Genomic DNA, 23,641 nt, shown 5'->3' with positions numbered 1-23,641 from the left:
GACTGCCAGAACCTTTTATACGCAAAGACACATGGGGTGGGGGTAGAGGCTTGGATAATATCATATAAAGTGTTTACTAAACTCGTTTCACTTTTTTTCCTTAGGACCATTTTATGGGATGTTGGGCAATATTTCCACAGATTATGTTCATTCATTCACTCAGCAAAACACTGTGTGTATAGGTGTGTGTGTGTGTGTGTGAGTGTGTGTTAATTATGTCTCTGGTGATGTGCTGAGAACGGGACCTAAAACGCTAAGTAACCAGACACACAGGCCTGTCCTTAGGACTTGGGGAGAGAGAGACACGAATCAGAGGCACTAAACTGCAAATCAAATAATCACAACAGATGTAAAATTGTAGCTGTGACAGGTGCAGTGAAGGAGATGCCCATGTACCGATTGGGAGAGGAAACCGAAGGGACCCCATGAAAGAAAAAGCTGGGGTCTTTTTCCTTTGCTTCTTTCCCTGTTTCTATTCTCGCTAGAACTGCACCCCTACCTTACACATGCCTTAATGAATGTCCACCTTGTAAAGGTCAAGGAGTTAATGATGTTTCTGGAGACGTCCCGCAGAATCGATAGCATCTAAGGAGGGACCGGGTGAGGTCTTCATGAACGTTCTCCAAGACCCCTGACTCCAAGGCATAAATGACTCATGGAGGGCACCTGAGCACTTGCCCTTGTTCGATCAGTTCCTGGATGTCTGAGAGACACGTACACCAGACACCATCTTCAATAAAAACTCCAGACCCCCGAGCAAAGGCAAGACTCATGCTTTTCCTTTCCAAGTGTCCCAAACACTGTCTGTATCTGCTTTCTCCATGTCTTCAATCAACTCTGCTTTTACTTCTCGGTTCTTGTTTGATTTCCACCCTGCGTGAAGCCAAGGGCCCTCTTGGTCCTCAGACCCATCCTGCCTGCATCAACATGAGAGCCTAGAACAGGGAACCTCAGTCTGGTCAGGGAAGGCTTCCCTGAGGAGGTGACCTGGAGCTGGTACCTGAAGTATGAGTAAGAGTTCACACAGTGATGAGAATGGAGAGGAGCACATGCCCTGGGATGGTAAGCATCGCGTAAGTGTGTGGGACAGAAAGAAGGCCAGCAAGGGATGAGTCTAGAATGGTAGAAAAGGCCAAACCACACAGGGTCTTCTAGGCCATGTTAGGAATTTTTATCTTTATCTGAGGAACAATGGAAGCTATCAGATTTGTGTTTTGGAGAGGTCATTCATGCTGCTGAGTGGAGAGCTGATGATGGCCAGAGGGGATCTAGGTGGACGGTTTAGAAGGCTACCGAAGTCGCCTGAAGCGGTCCCAGATGATGGTGGTGGAAGAGATGCTGAAACAAATTCATTCTCTCAGGTCTGGATCAAGTCCCCCTTCTCCTGCAAAGCAGCTGGACCCACAGAGCTAGCTTTCCAAAAACACACAGAGAGCCATCCACTTTACCAGAAATCTCCTCTCTGCACTGGAGGGATTGGGCTGAGGAAGGGGGTGGTCTGCCCTCACCTCAATTCATTCCAGCAAAGCACTATGGAAACATTTGTCCTAGGAAGAGAGATGCATGCTGCACCATCTGTCACTGGGATCCAAAGAGAGCCCCAGGGCCCTTTTTCCAGTCCAGCCCCCCTTGTAACCATGTTCTCTGGGGCCCGTCCTTTACCCTATGTGATTACAGGTCTGATTCCAGATAGCTGGGAATTTCAAAGCTGGGAGGGATCATGGAGATCATTTCACCCTTACCTGCTGCAAGGATTCCTCCTATATATCTGAAGATAACTCAAACAAGTCAATTCCTTCTACCCCAATTACATTGATGATTACGAGCCCAGATACAGCTTTTTCACCCTGCCCCCTAATCTCTGGGGTCTTTAGAAGTTTAAATACCATCTCACGCCCACCCAGAATAATTCCTCACATACTCATAATGCACACACCACCTCATTTCCTCACAATAGTTCCAATTGACAGAGAGGTTAAGTAATGTGTCCAAGGTTACATAGTATGGAAATTGAGGGTTGGCGCCCCTTACAAAACATCGCTTGGAACTTAATCAGAATTTTACATTGTGCATTCTGTACGGCCTGGAATTTTACACTGGGCACCTATAACTCCCCTGAGTACACACTGGCTCTCCCATCATGACACTTTGATACTTCTTTAAATTTTACATTTTAATAATTCACAGATTAATTTTAAGTGTGCCTGATTTTTGTCCCCATCCAAGCAAATTCTGTCGTGTCACACAATTCTCCTTATATTTGCTCCGTGCTAGGCACATAGAACATGCTTTTAAAAAATAGATGGAGTGATTAGTTAAATTCTGTCATAATTCTCAAAAAGTCACGGAAACACTGTTTCTGCTCATGCCATGTGCAGACAAACATTTGCAGAAGCCCATTATTTCCACTAGATGATTTACGCCTGTGTCAAGGGGCTGGGTTTCCCCAAAGCTGGTCTCCTCTCGATAACGGGGGGCTCACAGAGATGGCCTGTGAGATCTTAGGAGTTAATTGCATTTGTGTGAGAAACGTTATGTACTAAACACACCAGGACACATCTGAATCTTTTTGTCCAACTGAAACACCATTGGTGACAGAACCACTCACGTTCCATTGGCTTTGCTTTTTATTTTATTTTATTTATTTATTTGTCAGAGAGAGAGTGTGAGCACAAGCAGGGGGAGCAGCAGAGGGAGAGGGAGGAGCAGGCTCCCCACTGAGCAAGGAGCCTGATGCGGGACTTGATCCCAGAGTCCTGGGATCATGACCTGAGCCGAAGGCAGACACTTAACCCACTGAGCCACGCAGGTGTCCCACGTTCCATTGGCTTTGTAATCACACTAGTCTTTATAAGTGGGTTGAATAGGACATGCAAGAGACAGAAGACTGTCAAGAGCTCTTTAGAGTGGAATCTTTACAGGCAGCGCCAGGAGGATTTTGCCTAATACCCAACAAGGTACAACAAATCAAGCTTTCGTTGCCTCTGACTTCAGAAGCTTTGTACAGTAATTGAGAGTAATCGAGAGTCCCTGAATCCCCATATCCTTTGTAAGACACCTAATTTTTGTCTCTACACTGCCTACAATCAAATGAAATGCTCTCTTCCGGTTGTTCTGAACTACAGAGTTAAAAGCACCATTCTTAAAGCTGGCGGATAATAACATAGTCACCATATATTTTCCCATTACAGTACTGACCTATGGAACTGTCTATAGTACTTGTTATATAGAATTTGCTGCGTCAAAGTATTTTACCTGTGCACAGCAAAGGGGGACAGAATGGCTATGAGTTAGGCAATCAGGACTGTTACCCATAATAGGTAAGCATAACTTCGGATCAAATTCTTTTCACAGACTGGGAAAAACACAAACTCTTCCAGTGTACACATATTATTCTTCTTAGATATTTAAAAAATACATTGGGTCTCTAGAACTCAGTGTCCTTACCTGCAAAAGGGGAGTATAAGCCTACCTATCTTCTGGGGCTGTCATGAAGGTGACGTGAGCTGATGTGAGGGCGGTTCTAGCAGAGTGCCTGGTAATGTAGTATGCACTCAGTAAAGGCTGGCTTTGGTTTTTATTATCTGTTTGTGAATGGGTTATGTAATAGGACTTATTTGTTTGGATTTCTGCTTTGGGGAAGGAGAGGCGGCTGCTGGAGGTCCGTGTCATTTCCAGCAACCTAGTTCTTGTGGGATATTGTGGAAAGCGCCCCACAGTGGCCATCGGTAGATCTGCTTCTGTCCCATCCCCAGGCTATTGAGAATGCCACAGAACAAAGAATTGCAGGACTTTGTGGGCGGTAGATTCTGTTTCGAGGAGCTAGAACTCCAGAATAATGCCACTGCTCCCTTTACTTTAATTCTACTGCCCCCTTCTTTAAAACAAATCGAACAAAAACTACCACCAGCAGCAACAACTATAATTAGCCTGAGTCTTAGTTTCCTAATCTGCAATTACAATCATATTTGTCCTAACTCATGTGATTACTAAGAGGATCAAATTGGATAATGCAAGTGAAATCGTGAAATGACGTTTTAATTGAATCTTACTAAGCACGACGAGCTTTGCATACATCATGTCATGTAATTCACCCGCAAGGTGGTAGAAGAGACTGCTGGTTGACCCCAATGTCTACTCTCCCCCTTTTCCTTAGCCATCAGAGCCCTGATTTTTAGCGTGGCTAAACTAAATGGAGAATACACTTTCCAGCCTTCCTTCCTGCTAAGTGTGACCATATGTCTACCTTCTGGCCAATGAGAGAGAAGTGGAATTTTAGTGAGTTATTTCCAGGTAGTGTCTTACAAGGAGGAGGACATGTTGTTATTCCTCCCTCCTTCTTCCCTGCTGGTTGACTGGAATGCTTATTTGATGGCTGGAACTTGAAAAGCCATATCAGATCATGAGGCAGTATAAGGGTAATAAAATAGAAGGAAATGATCCATTTCTTGAAAGGTTTCTGAAGCGTTTAGAATGAGATGGAGTTATTATCATGTCCCTTTCCAACCTTAACTATTTCAGCATGTGCTTTGGAGATCAAAGGCATTATGTTGATAACCACAGCATAATGATCAAACTCAGGAAATATAACATCGATATATTATTATTAGCTAATTCACAATACATATTCAGATTTATTACTTGTCCTAGTATTCTCCATTATAGCTTCTGCCCCATCCAGGATATAATGTGGCATCATGTATTGATTTTATTGTCAACTTTCTCGAGCTTCCTTTACTTTGGAAGAGATTCAACATCGATTCATGATTAAAAACTTTTAGCAAACTAGGATAACAAAAAGCAAACAGACAAAAAAATGTAATAGACATCATCCTAAATGGAGAAACATTAGAAGCATTCCCTTTAAAATCAGGAATAACATAGGATCGCTCACTATCATCTATTTAACATTGTGTCAAAGATTCTAGTTAGCAAAATAAGACCAGAGAAACTTAAAATAATAAGGATTAGAAAGGAAGAAATACTCTTATTATCTGCAGACAACATGATTGCATAGAAAACGCAAAGTGATCTATACACTAAATTCATATAAATAGGACAGTTCAGCAAGTGGCTGCAATTCAAGTCACTGACGACAAACAGAAAGTATAACTTTAAAAGAGACACTGTTCACAATAGCAGCAAACCATAATAAAAAACATGCAAGGGTACTTATAAAACTACAAAAATTTTGCTGATGGAAATTAAATAAGATCTAATTAAATGAGAAGCTATCCCTGTTCACTGAAAGGAAGACTTAATTTCATAATGATGTTACCTTTCCCTAAATTAATCCATAGAGTTAATGAAACCTCATAGACAGATGTTCAATGGACCTTGATCAATTGACTCTATAATGTATAAGACAGAACAAAATTTTAATATAAGTGAAAATATTGGCAGCAAGGTTGGAGGAAGTGAAGAGGATTTCTTAGGCAAGATACAAAAAGAGCTAACAACAAATTATGAAAAGATAAGCTGCAAACTAGAAAAGATGTTTGCCATATATCTATTCTACAGAATATTAGAATCAAGAATATATAAAAAAAAACCTCCTACACATGATAAGAAAGATCTAACTCGGTAGATGAGCAGAAGACATGAACAGATATTTCATAGATGAAGAAACACATGGCCAGGACACTTATAAAGACATTCGCAACCTCACTGCCTCACTGTAATTGGAGAAATAAAACATTAAAACCACAGAGGGATACTATTTGACACCCATTTGTTTGGCAAAAAAAAAAAAAAAAGTTATAAAATGCCAATGACATGGATTAATTAAACCTCTTATACATTGCTGGTGGGATATAAATGGATAAAAAAAGAACACTTTGGAAAACAATTTGGCATTCTCTTGGAAAATTGACCATTAATTTTTCTCTTTAATCTGGTAGTTCTCTTCCTAGGTATTCCCTACTCACTACCTCCCTGTCTTATCCCAGAGAAATTTTTGCATGTGTGCCTCAAGACACATGAATAACAACCTTCATAGTAGCACTGTTCATAATAGCACAAAAACAGAATATGGCCCATATGCCCATCAGAGGAAGAATGGATATATAAGTGTATATTCAGTACAATGGAATATTTTACAGTAATGGAAATAAACTCTAGCTACTATATATTAATACGAAAGAATCATAGTAACATGAGGAGTATAAAATGCAAGTCTCAGAAGATTAAAAATATTATATTGTTCAAATATAAATTTGTGTAAAGTTAAAAAACATGGAAAAATAAAATACCATTAAGGCGCATGAACATGCCCTCCCGTGCATGCACGCACACACACATACACTACACACTTTTAAAAATTCCTTTAAAAAATTCTTTAAAGTTCTTGGGGCACCTGGGTGGTGCAGTTGGTTGAGTATCTGACTCTTGGTTTTGGCTCAGGTCGTGATCTCAGGGTCATGAGATTGAGCCCCATGCTGGCCTCCATGCTCAGCGGGGAGTTTGCTTGAGATTCTCTCTCTCTCTCTCATAAGTAAATAAATAAATTAAAAAAAAAAGAATAAAAAATTCTTTGAGGGGCGCCTGGGTGGCGCAGTCTTTAAGCATCTGCCTTCGGCTCAGGGCGTGATCCCAGCGTTCTGGGATCGAGCCCCAGATCAGGCTCCTCCGCTGGGAGCCTGCCTCTTCCTCTCCCACTCCCCCTGCTTGTGTTCCCTCTCTTGCTGGCTGTCTCTGTCAAATAAATAAATAAAATCTTTAAAAAAAAATTCTTTGAAGTTCTTAAAAGCAACCAAAACAAGAAATTGTTAAACACCAGATTCAGGATAGTACTTACCTATGAGAGTAGGCAGTGGATAAGGAATAAGGATAAGGTATTTAGGTAGACGATATCAGTAACATTCTATTTCTTGGATCAAGTGGTAGTTTCATGGGTATTCACTAGCTTGTTTATAAAAAAATGAGAAGTTTAAAGGCCCATGGATGGGCCATTAATGATTATGTGTCATGAACTAACAATTATGATTAATTCAATTCTATGTACCCAAGTTCCAAAAGAAAATATAATAGCAATAGCAAACATGTTTATAGTGCTTGCCATGTACCTGGCACTGTTCTAACAACTCTATATGTTTTAACCCATTTAGTCCTCCCGGTGAAGATCCTAGGATCTTCATCCATTTTATGGATGAGAAAATTGAGGCCCAGAGAGATTAACAGTAACTCTTCTGCCCATAGCAGACCTGGGATTTAATCCACACTGGCTGTTTCCAGCATCCATGCTCTTAGCCACTGCCCTATAAGATGTCTAAATAAATGAAAGAGATAATCATATTAGGGCTTAGTCATGCAGGAGAAGTTATAGTAGAGTGCTTTCTGTAACAATGTTAAAAGGATGAACCACATATACAGCTTTGTAAGTACATGAAAAACCACTGAGTTCTATACTTTAAATAGGTGAAATTTATGGTATGTAAATGATATCTTAATAAAGGTCACGAACCACAAATAAGTAAGTGACTTTAATAATACAAACTGGGTCCTAAATGATTGTTTGCTATTTCAGGATTTAATATATGCCTACGGGTAAAATATACGCTTTTTCTGCAGACCAACAAAATAAACCTCACTGTCAGGAGACCACTCACTTTTATGATGGAAGATGAAATCGAAAATTTTAATCCACTGTTGCGGGTGGGAAAATAATTTCAATTCCCAGCTTCAGGCCTTTTTGCATCTGCCAGGAAATCAAACAGCTCTCAGCTCCCAAGATAAATTTCATATTGCAATCAAAAGTGTCTGTGTACTGAAGATACACAAACAATAAAACATAGGAAGAGGGTGGAAAGAAGACATTTGATTGAAAACACACTGATAACTTTTAATTGTGCAGTTTCTTCCATAACTTTTATTTTGCTTTTTCCTTTTAAATCTAAAACTGATTTTAGAGGATACGGAAAAAGTCACTTCATATAGAAAGCTAGTTGTGGCTGCTTTCCTGCCGGGCCGTGTCCTCAAGGGCCTCTGAATTATAGCTTTCAAGGGACCAGCATTGACACCAGAATGGGTTATGGCAGCTTTTCCTCAACTCTGTGTCTTGGTTTTTGACAAGGCATTCACAAGGGGGCCAGATGAAACCTTGAACTGGACCTCAACAACTCCATCACCAACACCAGAAAAAGGGTTTAAAGTCCTGGACTTCTAAACCATGGGTCACTTTTTTCCTCTTTCAGCTCCCTCTAAAGCACATGTTTGAACATAGGCTTATGCAACCTCACTAAGCACCTTCATACTTTAAAGAACACAGAAGAAATGAAAACACTCATTTTGACTACAGTATGGCCATATTATGTCATTATCCAATTCTGTTACGGACGTACACACATACACACACATCAAGGTTGTATTTTGGCTCTGTTACTAATAACAGAATCCAGGGCTTTTCTGTCTACCCAGTCAACTTACCACTCCTTTCAACAGCAGACAGGCCACCAGTCCCCTTAGGCAAGCTCTCCTGCCACCAACAGTGGTGTGCAGGGGCTTACATCAAGCTCCCTGGTATTTCAAATGCTAAGCCACTAAGCCTAGCAGAGCCTCAGGCACTGCCGCCCATACTGGTACCTGCACCTTGAATTCTTTCCCTCCATTCTTGTGCTCCCTCAATCTCTGTCATGTTTGAGAAACTGTGCTGATTTGGTCATTACTTTTTCTTTGATCATTCAGTCACCTATGCAGGTCAGTTTAGGCCAAAAATAGTCACTCTGGAGCCTGGTTTATTTGGATTGGCTATTACATTAAGTAATCAGATAATGGCTTAACTTCAATTTTCTGTTGTATTTAATATAACCTTGAAAGATTAAAATCCCATAACAATGTAAAGCCTTTTGTTTTGTGCTTTACAAACAATGTGTTGGTTGTTGTTGTCTTTATCTCCTAACATTCAGATTTTTATCTTTAAATATCATTTCTCACTAAAAGGAACCAGATCTCCTTTGAGAAATGGCTGATTTCATGTCTGGGGCAGGAAATGTACCAGATAAGCCTGGAACAAAATAACAAAGATGGGCAAGAGTGGGAAGAGAGTGTACAGGAAACAAGATTGACAGAAGTTGGTAATTGTTGAAATTGGGTGTTGGGTACATGGAAGGTCTTTATAGTATTCTACTTTTGTATGTTTTTTTTTTTCTTTTTCTATAAAAATAGTTTATGGGAAGCTAAAAATAATTGCTATTTTAAAGAAATGAAACAGTTATAGCTTTGCACATGGTAAAAGAAGTTTCCTTTTAATAATGCAGAAAGATATACAATGGAAAGTTGAGTCTCTCTCCCACCCGAAGCCTCCACCCTCTTCTCAGGGTGATCTTAGTAACCATTACCTAAGTACTCTCAAAGAAGTTTCTATGAATATATTAACAAAAACACGTGCACCTATGCATATATATTATTTGTTAAAACCACAAGTGGTAGCATGTTATAAACGTTGTTCCATGCCTCATGAAGTTTTAATAGCTAGTCTTGATACAGCGAGTAAGTCTACATACTACAATGCCACCGATTTTTATGCTTTTACATACTAGGCTTCTTTCAAGTTTCTTTGATCAAATCAAGAGATAAAATTCGTATTTACCTTCCTCAAGATTATATAGAAAGAGAAGGATGGCTAAGGCAGGGCTAAACACATTGCAGTCCTGATCGTAACACGGCTTTCAGGTTTAGGTTTCAGTTTGGGGGACATTCATATTACCTTGAAAAACTGTTAATGTTTAAACTCTCATTCTCTCCTACATATCGGACTTGAACGGAGTGGCTGAGCAGAGGATCAATACTAGAACTCTCATAACCTCTGCCAGGAGGAGACCTGGGAGGAAGGCAAGAAGCCTAACCGCTGTGATTAACTCAGCACTTCCTCCCTTCACCTGATGAAGCACCTGGCACAGGTGCTTTATCTATCCGAACGAAAACTGGGTTTTGAAGCGGAGGCAAAGAGATTCCTTTGGAGAGTCGGCAAGGTGGCTATGCTACTGGGTTCTTACACTAACCTGATGCCGGGACGTACGAGAAGCCGCAGAAAAAACGCGACCCGTCTGCCTATGGAGCGTCAATTTGACTCCATTATTTAACGGGGAGCGGGCACGACATATAAAAAGCGAACGGACCTAGATCACCCGCTCTTGTACAAATTCCAAAACGCACGCGACTTCGCAACAGAAAACTGGGAGCGCAGAGACACGCGCGCGGGCGGCGGGGTCCCGGCGCCGGGTATCCAGCTGCCTCGGGTTTCGAGGGGGTACTTGGGCTGGAGCGGGGAGCGCCAAGGAGAGCCCGGCCCCGGGCGAAGGCTGCAGCTCGGCCGCGCTCCCTCCGGGCTGCGGGCCCTCGAGAGCCCCAGGCATTCGTGGGACCGGCACTAGGCGAACTGGGAACCCACGGCCAGCCTGCCCCGGGGACCCCAGGGCCCCAGATTTTTCAGGCTGTTCTGAGGCCAGAGGGACTAAGATGGTGTCCGCTGGGCGACCCCGGCCGCCTTCCTGAGGAATTCGCCGCGACAGCCCCTTGTCCCAGACAAGTATTAAGTGGGCGGCCCACAAGTTTCGAGTTCCAGGAGCCGAGGCACACCCAAATACGCCGCGGGACCAAATGTTTGAGAAGAGAACGCCGAAAGCGCGAGGAGGCGGAGCTAGCTCTGGGTCACCATCTCGCGACGTCTTAGTGACGTCGCACAGCAAGCGCGTGTTCTATCTACTCTTTCACCTTCAGTCAGCCTCCTCAGTATACGAGCCTACCCCTTTAAGCGAATGATGGACAGTTATTTCAGCCTATCAACTTTCTCGTCAACATCCAATCAGATTTAAACTTCTTTCAGCCGCCCGAGGAGTTGGAAGAAGAGGTCGAGAAAAGGAGCGCTTTCTCTCTCGCGAGAACGCTGTAAGCGGGCCTCTCAGAAAAAACGCCAGAACAGATGGCCCGACTTCCCAAATAGTGAGTTAAAGGACGGAGCCACAAACCAATGAAAGGAATGAGGAGGTGGGATCACTGCTTTTACCGCGCTAGAAGTACCGTTACAGGGCAGACTTTTTGTCCAATCAACGCCTCCAGAGTTTGGGTCAGGTGACCCTAGAGTGCTAGGGGCGGAGCTACAGCCTGGCGCGAGGAACCGTTAAGATGGACAACAAATATAACCAATGAGGTACTCGGACTAGGGCGTTGAGAACCCAATAGCAGTGGTTGGGCGGGCGCCTTTCCGGAGCGCGGGGAGATGTAAAGACAGACAAATCATTTTCCCAATGAGACTGTAAAAGAGAGGAGCTAATTGACCAATGAGGACTGCGGGGCGGGATCCTTTGCCGCGGCGGAGTCCAAGATGGCGGCGTGCGGTTCCGCTGTGTGAAACGAGCGCGGGGCGGCGGGTTAATCATCTCCGCGGAGACGACCTCCGACGACCCGCAACAATGAAGGGAAAGGAGCGCTCTCCAGTCAAGCCCAAACGCTCCCGTGGAGGTGAGGACTCGACTTCCCGCGGGGAGCGGAGCAAGAAGTTAGGGGGCTCTGGTGGCAGCAATGGGAGTAGCAGCGGAAAGACCGACAGCGGCGGCGGGTCGCGGCGCAGCCTTCATCTGGACAAGTCCAGCAGCCGAGGTGGCAGCCGCGAGTATGACACTGGTGGGGGCAGCTCCAGTAGCCGCTTGCATAGTTACAGCTCCCCAAGCACCAAAAATTCCTCGGGCGGGGGCGAGTCGCGCAGCAGCTCCCGGGGTGGAGGCGGGGAGTCACGTTCCTCTGGGGCCGCCTCCTCAGCTCCTGGCGGCGGGGACGGCGGGGAATACAAGACACTGAAGATAAGCGAGTTGGGGTCCCAGCTGAGTGACGAAGCGGTGGAGGACGGACTGTTTCACGAGTTCAAACGCTTCGGTGATGTAAGTGTCAAAATCAGTCATCTCTCGGGTTCTGGCAGCGGGGATGAGCGAGTAGCCTTTGTGAACTTCCGGCGGCCAGAGGACGCGCGGGCGGCCAAGCATGCCCGAGGCCGCCTAGTGCTCTATGACCGGCCCCTGAAGATAGAAGCTGTGTATGTGAGCCGGCGCCGCAGCCGCTCCCCTTTAGACAAAGATACTTACCCTCCGTCAGCCAGCGTGGTCGGGGCCTCTGTAGGTGGACACCGGCACCCCCCTGGAGGAGGTGGAGGCCAGAGATCACTTTCCCCTGGTGGCGCAGCCTTAGGATATAGAGACTACCGGTTGCAGCAGTTGGCTCTTGGCCGCCTGCCCCCTCCACCTCCACCACCATTGCCCCGTGAGCTGGAGAGAGAGCGAGACTACCCTTTCTATGAGAGAGTGCGCCCAGCATACAGTCTTGAGCCAAGGGTGGGAGCTGGAGCAGGTGCTGCTCCTTTCCGAGAAGTGGATGAGATCTCACCCGAGGATGATCAGCGAGCTAACCGGACGCTTTTCTTGGGCAACCTAGACATCACTGTGACAGAGAGTGATCTGAGAAGGGCTTTTGACCGCTTTGGAGTCATCACCGAGGTAGACATCAAGAGGCCTTCTCGGGGCCAGACCAGTACCTATGGCTTTCTCAAATTTGAGAACCTAGACATGTCTCACCGGGCCAAACTAGCAATGTCTGGCAAAATTATTATTCGGAATCCTATCAAAATTGGTTATGGTAAAGCTACACCCACCACCCGCCTCTGGGTAGGTGGTCTGGGACCTTGGGTGCCTCTTGCTGCCTTGGCACGAGAGTTTGACCGATTTGGCACCATTCGCACTATAGACTACCGCAAAGGTGATAGTTGGGCATATATCCAGTATGAAAGCCTCGATGCGGCTCATGCTGCCTGGACCCATATGCGTGGCTTCCCACTTGGTGGCCCAGATCGTCGCCTTAGAGTAGACTTTGCAGATACAGAACATCGTTACCAGCAGCAATATCTGCAGCCTCTGCCCTTAACTCATTATGAGTTGGTGACAGATGCTTTTGGACATCGAGCACCTGACCCTTTGAGGGGTGCTCGGGATAGGACACCACCCTTACTATACAGAGATCGTGACAGAGACCTTTATCCTGACTCTGACTGGGTTCCACCCCCACCCCCAGTCCGTGAACGCAGCACTCGGACTGCAGCTACTGCTGTGCCTGCTTATGAGCCACTGGATAGCCTGGATCGCAGGCGAGATGGCTGGTCCTTGGACCGGGACAGAGGTGAGCGAGATCTGCCCAGCAGCAGAGACCAGCCTAGGAAGCGAAGGCCGCCTGAGGAGAGTGGGGGCCGGCACCTGGATAGGTCCCCTGAGAGTGACCGTCCCCGAAAACGTCACTGTGCTCCTTCTCCCGACCGCAGCCCAGAATTGAGCAGTAGCCGGGATCGCTACAACAGTGACAATGATCGATCTTCCCGTCTTCTTATCTTGGAAAGGCCCTCTCCAGTCAGAGACAGACGAGGTAGTTTGGAGAAGAGCCAGGGTGACAAACGAGACCGTAAAAACTCTGCATCAGCTGAACGGGATAGGAAGCACCGGACAGCTGCTCCCACTGAGGGAAAAAGCCCTCTGAAAAAAGAAGACCGGTCTGATGGGAGTGCACCAAGCACCAGCACTGTTTCCTCGAAGCTAAAGTCCCCTTCCCAGAAACAGGATGGTGGGACAGCCCCCACAGCTGCAGCCTCTCCCAAACTCTGTTTGGCCTGGCAGGGCATGCTTCTATTGAAGAATAGCAACTTCCCTTCCAACATGCATCTGTTGCAGGGCGACCTCCAAGTGGCTAGTAGTCTTCTTGTGGAGGGCTCAACTGGAGGCAAAGTAGCCCAGCTCAAGATCACTCAGCGTCTTCGTTTGGACCAGCCCAAGTTGGATGAAGTAACTCGACGCATCAAAGTGGCAGGGCCCAATGGTTATGCCATTCTTCTGGCTGTACCTGGAAGTTCTGACAGCAGGTCCTCCTCTTCCTCAGCCACGTCAGACACTGCCACCTCTACTCAGAGGCCACTTAGGAACCTTGTGTCCTATTTAAAGCAAAAGCAGGCCGCTGGGGTGATAAGCCTCCCTGTGGGGGGCAACAAAGACAAGGAAAACACCGGGGTCCTACATGCTTTCCCACCCTGTGAGTTCTCCCAGCAGTTCCTGGATTCCCCTGCCAAGGCACTGGCCAAATCTGAAGAAGATTACCTGGTCATGATCATTGTCCGTGGTGCGTCCTAAAGTCCATGTGTAACTTGTATTTACTACTTTGACATGGTTCCTGTTTTGTGATGTGTAATGGGATACAGCATCAGATGAAATTTTCCTTTGAATTTGTTTAGTTGTAGCTTTTTTTTTTTTATATTTTTATAAACCTTTAAAATAGAAGTCAGGACAGTTTAGCTGTTATTTTAAGTGAAAGGGATGCCCTGAAGGTAGCAGGCAGATGGATTTATTTTAATTAGGAGTTCCTACTCTTAGGAGTAACTTTTGTCCTCTTTTTTTCTTAAATTGTTTTTTTCCCTTTTTAACTTTGAGCTTAAAAAAAAATCCTCAGAGTTACAAACCCAAAATTTTGAGAAGTCGGGATTTGGAGAAGAGCCCACTGATTTTTAAAGATGGTTATATACACCTAAAAATGGCTTGATTGGTAGATAGGTAAATAATTCCTGTACCAGAAATGTTGTTTGTGTGGCTGAAATTTGATCAAGAATCTTAAAAGTACAAGCTGGTAAATCGTATAGCAATGTAATTATTTTAATCAGGTATTTGAGTATTTCTCTTAAAATACATGGTTTATTCCCGGGGAGTTTGCTTTAACATACACATTTTTATCATTAGTTCTTAAAAGTTCTGTATCCCGTATGTGCACTTTTGGTTTGTAGCTGTAACTGTTCAGTAAAAATTGAGGAGTAAGTTACAAACCATATATGTCTTATGCTAGTATGCAAGAAGTGAGTAGGTGTTTTTAAAATCAGAATTCTTTGGTTAGTTATTGGTGTGTGGTGGTGGTTTTACTGACTTTCAGAGAGGTATAGCAGGTACAGGTCTAATTTAATTGTGCATATTTCAAAACTTAAGTGTTTTTCATCAAAGATGAGTTTTTTTGTATCCATGCAAACTTCTGATTTCAATAATAGAAAGAAGAGTTGTCTGCAGGCTCATAAGTCAGCTTTTGTTTTAGTGGGCATTAATCAGCCATAGCTAGATTGCAGAAATTTTTAAAGTCATCGTGAAATGCCTTTGACATGCTCTTTTTAAATTTTGCCTGTATTTTTATTTTCATATAAAACAGTAGCGATGACATTACATTATTGAAAATGTTGAGTATCTTTGAAATTTTGTGTTTAATATTTTCATTGGTGTCCAACCACAGAGAACTGAAATGTCAGTGTAGGAAAAACCTCTTTTTATTGTTTTATTTCCCAAACACCTGGAATTAATACAGAAAAATTTAACCCACCCTCACAGTTTTTTTCCAAAGCTGAGGTTATATCGATTTCTGATTCTTAACAAGGGCTTTTGCTGCGTAACAGTAATGGATGATTTTCTTTTTTGTCTTGTTTCTTTGATCTGTCTCTCTGTCCTCACCCCTAGTTTCTCAGGTCATTAGTAAGTATATTTCCCCTCTTGATTTAAATGCTGAGGACTTCAGCTAAGGCCCTTGATACTTAATTATGATTAGAAACTCTAGGACCTTTTGGATCATGGTCATGTTTCTATTCTGTGAAAGTGACTTATAGAAAGCCTGGCAGAACTCAACTGTTTTCTTTCTGTTATCAAAGCTGGTAGTTTTGAAATAGCACCAATAATAACCCAGGGAAATGTCATGTAATTTTTTTATTTTCCGTTATGACAGGTGTCTAATGCATGTCAGCATGAAATCCTCATCACTGCTGTGTCATCCTTTTTGGTTTTCACTATGCATTTATAAATTCTCTTTTTAAGTTGGGAGGTCGTTGTGGGGTTTTTTGTTTGTTTGTTTTTAAACTGGAAAAACTAGCTATTTTGACAGAAGGAAGGTACTAGGCTATGAGCACAAAGGCCCTTGGTGTGCCTGTAGGGAAAATAACTGAAATCCTACGAGTAAGATTTGGTGTCTTTTGCTTTTAAAAAGCTGTGCTTGGCACGCTAATGTGGAGGAGACACTGTTCAGAGACTAATGCAAGTTTGCAGTCTGTGCATACAGGGGCCAAAGTACAGTTTGGCTAGATACATTTTTCCAGTTTAAATAATCTCACTAACCATTAACTTTTGAATATCTTTTGATAAGAAGGCTGGACAAATGATTTTGCTCTTTTAGAGAGTGAAGTCCACAACATTTAATTTTACTCTAATCCAAAGTGTGGGTTTTTTTTTCCCATTTTCCTTTTTTTTTTTTTTTTCTTTTTTAAGTTGATACAACAACTTACCGAAGAGTACTGTGGTTTTTGCTCCATGTTTGTTTATTTGAATCTTTATCTGACATGGCGGCTTTTGTTAGATCTGGGCAATTTGTGCTTCTGTGTTTTTCGAAACAATGGCTTGATACCATTTCTAAATGTATGTATTAGAAATAACTAATTATGTTTAGTTTGGTGCTTACCTACAGAGTGCCATCATTCCGATGAATCTCTTATTTGTGTTGCCCATTCTGTTGTGCAGGTTCATAATACTGTTAAGCTATCTATTTAAGCCTTCAGGATGGAACGAAAGCAAGAGTCTAAAGCTATCTGGTTCAAATTCTCATTAGCCAGAATTTCATAATCTCAGTATTGGATGTTCTTTGTAACAACCACTTGTTTCTTTTACTTTTAAAAAAAATACTCGTTTAGCTAAATTGATTTTTCTGGAACTCCGTTCAAATGAATGCAAAGAAAATTTCTTCAGTATATCATTTAATTATTAAGTATTGCTGGTGAAAAACATTAAGCTAATTAAGACTTTTAGATCACAACTTCAAAGTTTATGGAAAATGAAGCAATCATTCAGCTCCTAGCCAATTTTTTAAATATTATTTTGTTGGTTGTAACCGGGATTCCTGTAAAGAGTTTTCCACACAGAAATTTAAATTCCTGGTTTAACATGTATACTTGGACTCTGTACGTAGAGTTTTTTCCCTGTAAGGATTACATCTTAAAATGTCCATCCTCTGGCTGGTATAGCTTTTTGTCATATTTTGAAGGTAACATATTCTGGCCCTTAATTCAGTTAGATCATTTGAGATACAGTAGGAAAAGTGAGGGGTGTATGTGTTGCTTTCAGAGTCAAACACTGTTTAGGTTTATTTAAAACTTTATGAGCAGGTTTTCACTGACAATATTTGTTTTTTAAAATTTGAAATCTGCATTCTTTAGACCATGAAATTGCTTGTTATGCAGATATAGCTTGAACTGCAGTTTGGGTCCATATAGGAACCATTTACCAAAACCTCTGTGGTAACAGAATTAGGAAATCCTCTTGAGAAGAGGGCCTTAATGACCTTTTTATGTGAAAAGTTTTGGAGAGAATTTTGGGACTTTTTTTTTCTGTCTCTGCTACGGTGTTTGGTTTTGAGATGGCAGTTAGGTATGAAAACGAGAAGAGAAGTGGAGCTGACCCTGTTAACATTCTGGTTATAATGATATTCCTAAAGGGAGAAAATGATTTCAGGTAACCACAGCAAACTGTCTAGCGAAATAAAAAGGTTTCTATGTTTGATTTAAACAGTTGAAAAGTAAAAGTCCTAAAGTGTTCTTTGGCTGTTTAGCAATTGTTCTGATGAGTTTTATTAAAAGAACAGCTGCTGTCTTTGGTAACACAGAGAAGGTGGATTTTTAAATGGCTTTGTATCTTGACCCCTTTCTACAACAGTAGTTCTGGGTTGTTCCATATAAATTATGGAATAAAAACAGAGGGGGTAAAAGTTTGATTAAATGCCACCTTTTTTAGTTCATTTTTTAAGTTATATTTAGAATATATTGATCATAAATTGATTATAAACTTCCTTTTTTCTGAATTTTTTTGACAAGTTTTACTCAGTTACATGAGTATGAAGGGTATTTTCAGTCCTATGATCTTTACTTAATTGCAGTCCTTAAAAAAATCCACCCTGTTGTTCTACTTGTTGTCTATTCATATAGTAAGTTCATTCAAGGTATGTGCCAGTGGGTATTATTGGTGCTTTTTGAAGTCAAGCTGGACTATCCAGGAAGGTCTTGTTATGTTCATCTATAATGGCATAGGGGAAATATATATATTTTTAATATTGTAAACGTTTGTACTGAATAACCTTTTTTTCCCCCCCGCAAGCAAAACTGGTGAACTGCGGATTGAAGATATGGAATTCAAAGCTCTAATGGACCTTTTTGAAGAGAAGTTGTGGCTTATGTGGAGTTTACATGGGCCTCTTGATGGAAGAAAGCTAATCTGTTTAGTATTTGTGCATTTTACTAAAATGGCAGCTTAAAGTTGTGTATCTGCTATTGTGATGCCAATGCCGGTGTTTTAAGTGGAAAAAAAATGACCTCTTGCTTTGTGCTGTGTACACAAGATTTCTGGAAAAGTAAAGAAAAACCCTTTTTATGGCTCACACAGCTTAAAAGTAGCTGTCACTCAAACGTGCGCTCACAGTTGAGCTGCTTTTGTTTTATTCTAAATAAATTGTTTCTTTTGAGGAAAATGTTTTTCTGCCTGGAAGTGAATTGACGGCAAACCTTTGACCCCTTTGTTTGCAGCCGAGGGGGTACTTGCTGCTGCTCAGATCTTGTATGTCTTGAGCAAGACGCAGGGAGACCATCATTTTGACTATCACGGTGTGTCAATTCTGAAGGATCACTAGTGTTACTGTGACCCCCTTTGTTTGCAGCGAAGGGGATCCTTTGCTTCTCAGTCCTCAACTTGATGAGGAAATGGTGCTGTTTGCTGGCACGCAAGAAGCCGGGGCAAGCACCGTAAGCCTCACCGCAGTGCACGAGTCGGGGGCTTTGCTGGTTTGAAGAGCCGGAGTTGCTGAAATTTTAAGTTTTGATTTATTTTGTTCACCCATCACGTTTGGCCTTAGTTTCATTTTTAATTTGAAGAAAAGTTTGAAATTGCTTTATCTTGCACTTAACATTTGCACCAAATTGCCAAAAGAAGGAGAAATGCTCCGTGTGCTTTTTAAATGTTAATGATGATGTTAATAAAGCCTTTGCTGACACATTTGAGGAGCTCCTCCATCTCCAGGGGCTTCTTACCAGAGTTATGCAGTGATGGGTTTAGTTCTGAATGGATGAAGAGTTCCTGAGAGCTAGCGTTTGTAATTAGAACCGTTACTTGGTATCTGTGCCTTATTTGACCTGTGGTTCCACATGCCTTGGATGCGCATGCACCGTGACGGTTTCATAGGTACGAACGCACCCTCAGGCCCAGTCACTTCGGTTGGTAGTACAGATTGTGAGGAAAAAATGGAGGCATCCTTAAGGAGGAGAAAGTGTTTGCCTTTAGTTCCTGCGTTATCCTGTACAGGGGCTCCTGAGTTTTGGAAGCTGTTCCCAGTACAGGAGAACAACTCCCCTGTTTGCAGCAGGAGACTTCGGTGCACAGTGACAACGCTGGAGTTCAAGAGGAAGCCAGCAGTGCTGCACCATTGGCTTCAGACACCATTGTTGTTTGCCAGTTTTAAACTTAACTAGTTGCAGACGAAGACCACCTTGAAATGCAGGCTTGTTGGGCTTGTTTTGAATTTTAACCTCGGATGGAAGAGCCCTAGTGCTGTCTGTCTCCATGCGGGATGATGCTTACTTAGGCAACAGGTGATTATCAACAAAGGATGCCACGGTTATACTCTGCAAGGTGGTGTTCCAGTGGCAAACAGCTGTATAAACTCTTGTAAACAGGTAAGAGGGTTTTTAGAGGTCAAAAATGCATTTGATTAACAGGGTGAGGGTTTTTACTGGTTGGGGTGTTGTTTCTCCGATTGGAAGTCTTTAGGCACTCTGCTGCCATTCCTGGCTTCCTCCCCTCACCAAAAAGTGTTGTGTTTGTAAAATTCTAGACCAGAACTTCTGTTGTACTTGGTGTTTATATGTATGTATTTTTTTTAATTTAACATGTGAAAAAATGTTTTATTGTGGGAGCCAAAAGTATTAAAATCCTGGTTAAGGGTTTGGGATTTACAGCCTGATGTCCTTTAAAGTGTTGACATTTTCCATTAACTGAGGCCTTCACCCTCTGTGGTGATTTAATGGTACCGGAAGAACTTACTGTAAAATGTTGCCATTACAGACACTGATTCTGAATCTCTGGGTTAGTATATAGTGCAAAAAGAGAAGTGCCATCAGACTGGGAATGATAGATAATTTAGCCAGAATGGTTAGTTTTCTTCTTGGTTTGCAAAGAGATTGAATTATAAAAATAAGCAACTACAGTTTAGGGAAGTGAAGAGGCAGTGTTATAAGAAATCTAGCTTTTGTCTGCTCTTACCGTTTTCGTTGTCCATTTAGTCATACCAGCCTTCTGAGCCCTTCTGACCCCCCCCCCCAAATTAATCGGGTATGAGGCTTTGGCAACTTAATATAAGCACAGCTTTTTTAGTGTTTGATACAACTAGGTTTCCTTTATTTTAAATGGGGTTGAAATGTTGAATTTTTCTCTTTCACAAAATTCTGATTTTTCATCTCTTTCGAAAGGGGAAAAAGTGAAGGGCAGTGGTTGTGTGTTTTTGGTTTTCAGTTTCATTGTGTGATTTACAAGTTTTTAAAATCTCTGCTTATGAGTTGGCTGTCATCTAAAACTGCTAAATGATCTCACCTACATTTCTTCAAATGTTTTATACATGTTGGAGATGTCAATTTCCAATGTATTTTCTTTCTCTGGCTAGTCCACACTGAAAGCCTGCTAAGTTGTTTTTCCAACTAGTAAGCAAGTATTTTTAAATCACTATAATGATTTAAGGAAGATTATGTGATACTTTACATATTTCTACATGTTTGGTATCTTTCTAAGGTCTCAGGTTTTATCTCAAGAACAAGAAGCAGAGGTTGCAAATAGAACATTTATTTATTTGTATATGAAACCATATCATGCAAAAGGGAAGGGAACACAGCGTGACAGTCTTTTGAAACTACTCATGAAGTCATTTTATTTCTAGCTACACCATGAAGGAAAAATTATTAATTAGGTTGAGTGTTAGGTCTAGAGTTCTGGATTTATAAATTGGGACCTGCCTTTTTGAATTCTTCGTGTGGTTTCTCAGTATTTTTTGTATGGTCTAAGTTTAGGATTCTACTCTAAAGGAAATTATTCTAAGAACACCTCTGAATTGACTTGGGCTTATTTTGAAAAGCCTGGCTGTGGGTATTAGAATTGAAAATAGGGGTACCCTGATTTTAGTAATACAACTTAGATTTTATAGATTGCCACTGCGGTAGCGTAAGTCACATTATTGTTTACAAGCTGTTTATCTGAGGCAGTAAATTTAGTGCTTATGGCTGGTTGCAGCATGTTTTTCTTTTTACAATGGGTTATCTGATTATGGCTTATCTGACCACCACTTCCATCTCCCTCCCATTCCCTGAGCAATTTATTGAATGAAAATTCCTTCAAACCTCAGACAAGACTGTCCTTAGCAGCCAAGAAGAGATTTTGACCTTGAGGTCAAATTACTTAACATGCTTCTACTCAAATGCTGTAATGTTAAGCTTTCAGGTAGAGTTTCTGTATAATCATCTGAATGCTGACTGTATCTTAAGTAGTAAGGTGCTGAGGAAATAGATGAAAGTATCAAACAGTCTCTACCCATGTCAGCAACTAATTCTGTAATTGGGGAAACTAGATATAAAGTAAATGGTTAACTATCGGGGCAATTTCACAGTTCAAGGCAATTAGAGATGTCACAAGCCAGTTTTTGATTAACTGCTAATGAATTTTTATAGGTGATATCAGTCTATGAGTATATAAACTTTAAAGGTTCCTTTAAGCTGGGATAGTCAAGATTTTACAAAATAATTTGTTAGTTGGAGAAGGATGTGGAATGATGAGGGAGATTGGGATTGAGATGTTGGGCAGGCAAGCATGAATAATAAAACAGCGTGTTGATCAGTGGAAAAGCTGAGCAGGCTGAAGCCTGGAAAACTTGTAAAATGGTCAGGTCAACAGAAAAAGTGAGGGAATCCTGAAAGGCAAGGCAGTTGGAGGGAGGTGGGAAGTGATGCGTAATCAGTTTGAGGCAGGTTGATAGAAAGTGACAGTACTAATAATAGCAATCATTTATTAAATACCCACTTTAGGCCAAGCATTCTGCCAGGGCCTGTGCACACCTTGTCTCAGATAAGTTTCACTACAGACCATAATCTGACAGCTGGAGTTGATAGAGCCAGGGTTCTAAACAGGCCTTTGTTCCAGCTAGAGTTCTTGGTTGCTGTACTGTCATACCTCACTAGTTTTTTCTGGAGCCTGGGATGGGATAAAGCTGCAAACTTGAGAAAATGCCTGGGCAGTGGGTTTCAAACTATGAAGTGTATCACCATTTGTGGTTTTTGGGAAACATGCAGGCCCCTGGCTCCCACCCCACGCATTCTGGGATTTGTTAGGGCCGGCGTGCCCAGGAGTCTTTGTTCTTCTACAAGCTTGCCTGGTGATTTTGACGTAGTCTGTGGTCGTTGGCCACATGTTGAGCATCAGTGGCCCACAGAGAGTAGAGTGCTGACGTATAAACTTGGGGTAATGTCATATATACAGCATGGAAAGGGGAGATGATATGGCAAAGAATCCCAAGGAGAAGAGCCAGAGTAGTGTTCTGTGTCTGAGGCTGAGAGGAGGTATTTCCAGAAGATAAATTCAAAGCTGTTACAGAGACCAGCAGAATGAAACTGCAAATGCCATGGAGCTTATCACTTAAAATTGTCACTTAAGTAACTGTTTTATAGTCATGTGATTATTTTTCCAAGGAATTCAATCTAGCTTAGTATGTGATTTTGCCTTGTAACAGTCTGTAAGAAGGGCCACTCCTTAAAGTTTATAAAATGCTAAAGGGATGCCAGAAAAGTTTTGTGAGTTTGGCTAGGGGATAGACAGCCAGAAACTGATTGGGACATCCTTGAGGTTTCAGATGTTAATCTAAAAATAATGTGACTGTAGCCTATTTTAAACTAAAATGAAAGTGATTTTAGGATTATGTTTATGTGTATGTACGCGAGCATGTCGTTCTCTGTATATACTGCCTCCTAGGCAGGTTACTGATGGGATCGAGACAGAACAGAATTGCAAATTACAAATGGAATTGAGTGTATCTTTGACTTCTGAATGGTTGAAGGATTTCCTGTTTTGGATCATCTAACCTGGGTTTGTCTTCAATTAGTGTAGAATTAATTCATTCTTCAAATATTTCGATATCCGTTGTATACCAGGAATTATTCTAGATCTTGGGAGTATATTGGTGAAGAAAACAGACAAGTTTCTCTTTTCTCATGGAGCTGGCATTCTGATGGAAGAAGGGAGATAGTGAACTTGGGCCGGTTGCCAAGGACAAATGCTGAACGCAGTGGAAAGCCACTGAAAGTTTTAAGGAGGTGGAGTGATGTGATTTGATCAAGATTTGACTACCTGTCTCAGGAAAGTAACACAAATTTCCTTCAAATTTCCTCCAACTATTCCCAAGATCTAGAATAATGCCTGGCATGTAAAAGGTACCCAAATATTTGAAGAATTAATTAGCTACACTAATTGAAGACAGCCGCAGTATAAGTAATTCAAAATAGGAAATCTTTCAGCTGTTGACAAGTCAAAGA

The 23,641-nt window shown here is 42.1% G+C and overlaps 1 protein-coding gene across 1 annotated transcript; it reads left to right on the top strand.

Annotated features, from left to right (window-relative positions):
- Positions 1-10,825: 10,825 nt before the first annotated feature.
- On the top strand, positions 10,826-18,552 carry RBM15 (RNA binding motif protein 15). The gene is made up of 2 exons (XM_026484598.4): positions 10,826-14,142; positions 18,183-18,552. The coding sequence occupies exons 1-2, from the start codon at positions 11,277-11,279 to the stop codon at positions 18,227-18,229; spliced, it is 2,913 nt and encodes a 970-aa protein (XP_026340383.1). The 5' UTR covers positions 10,826-11,276; the 3' UTR covers positions 18,230-18,552.
- The last annotated feature ends 5,089 nt before the right edge of the window (positions 18,553-23,641 follow it).

This window comes from Ursus arctos, unplaced genomic scaffold, assembly GCF_023065955.2.
Source record: "Ursus arctos isolate Adak ecotype North America unplaced genomic scaffold, UrsArc2.0 scaffold_12, whole genome shotgun sequence".
Taxonomy (NCBI): Eukaryota; Metazoa; Chordata; class Mammalia; order Carnivora; family Ursidae; genus Ursus; species Ursus arctos.
The sequence above is the reverse complement of the archived record's forward strand: the minus strand, read 5'-3'. Positions and strand labels throughout refer to the sequence as shown.

Bases quoted from the DNA above. Each gene is read 5' to 3' on its own strand.
- RBM15 (XM_026484598.4), top strand. From the start codon at position 11,277: ATGAGGACTGCGGGGCGGGATCCTTTGCCGCGGCGGAGTCCAAGATGG. The intron at 14,143-18,182 runs GTGCGTCCTAAA...CCCCCCCGCAAG, and splicing joins GGTCATGATCATTGTCCGTG to CAAAACTGGTGAACTGCGGA.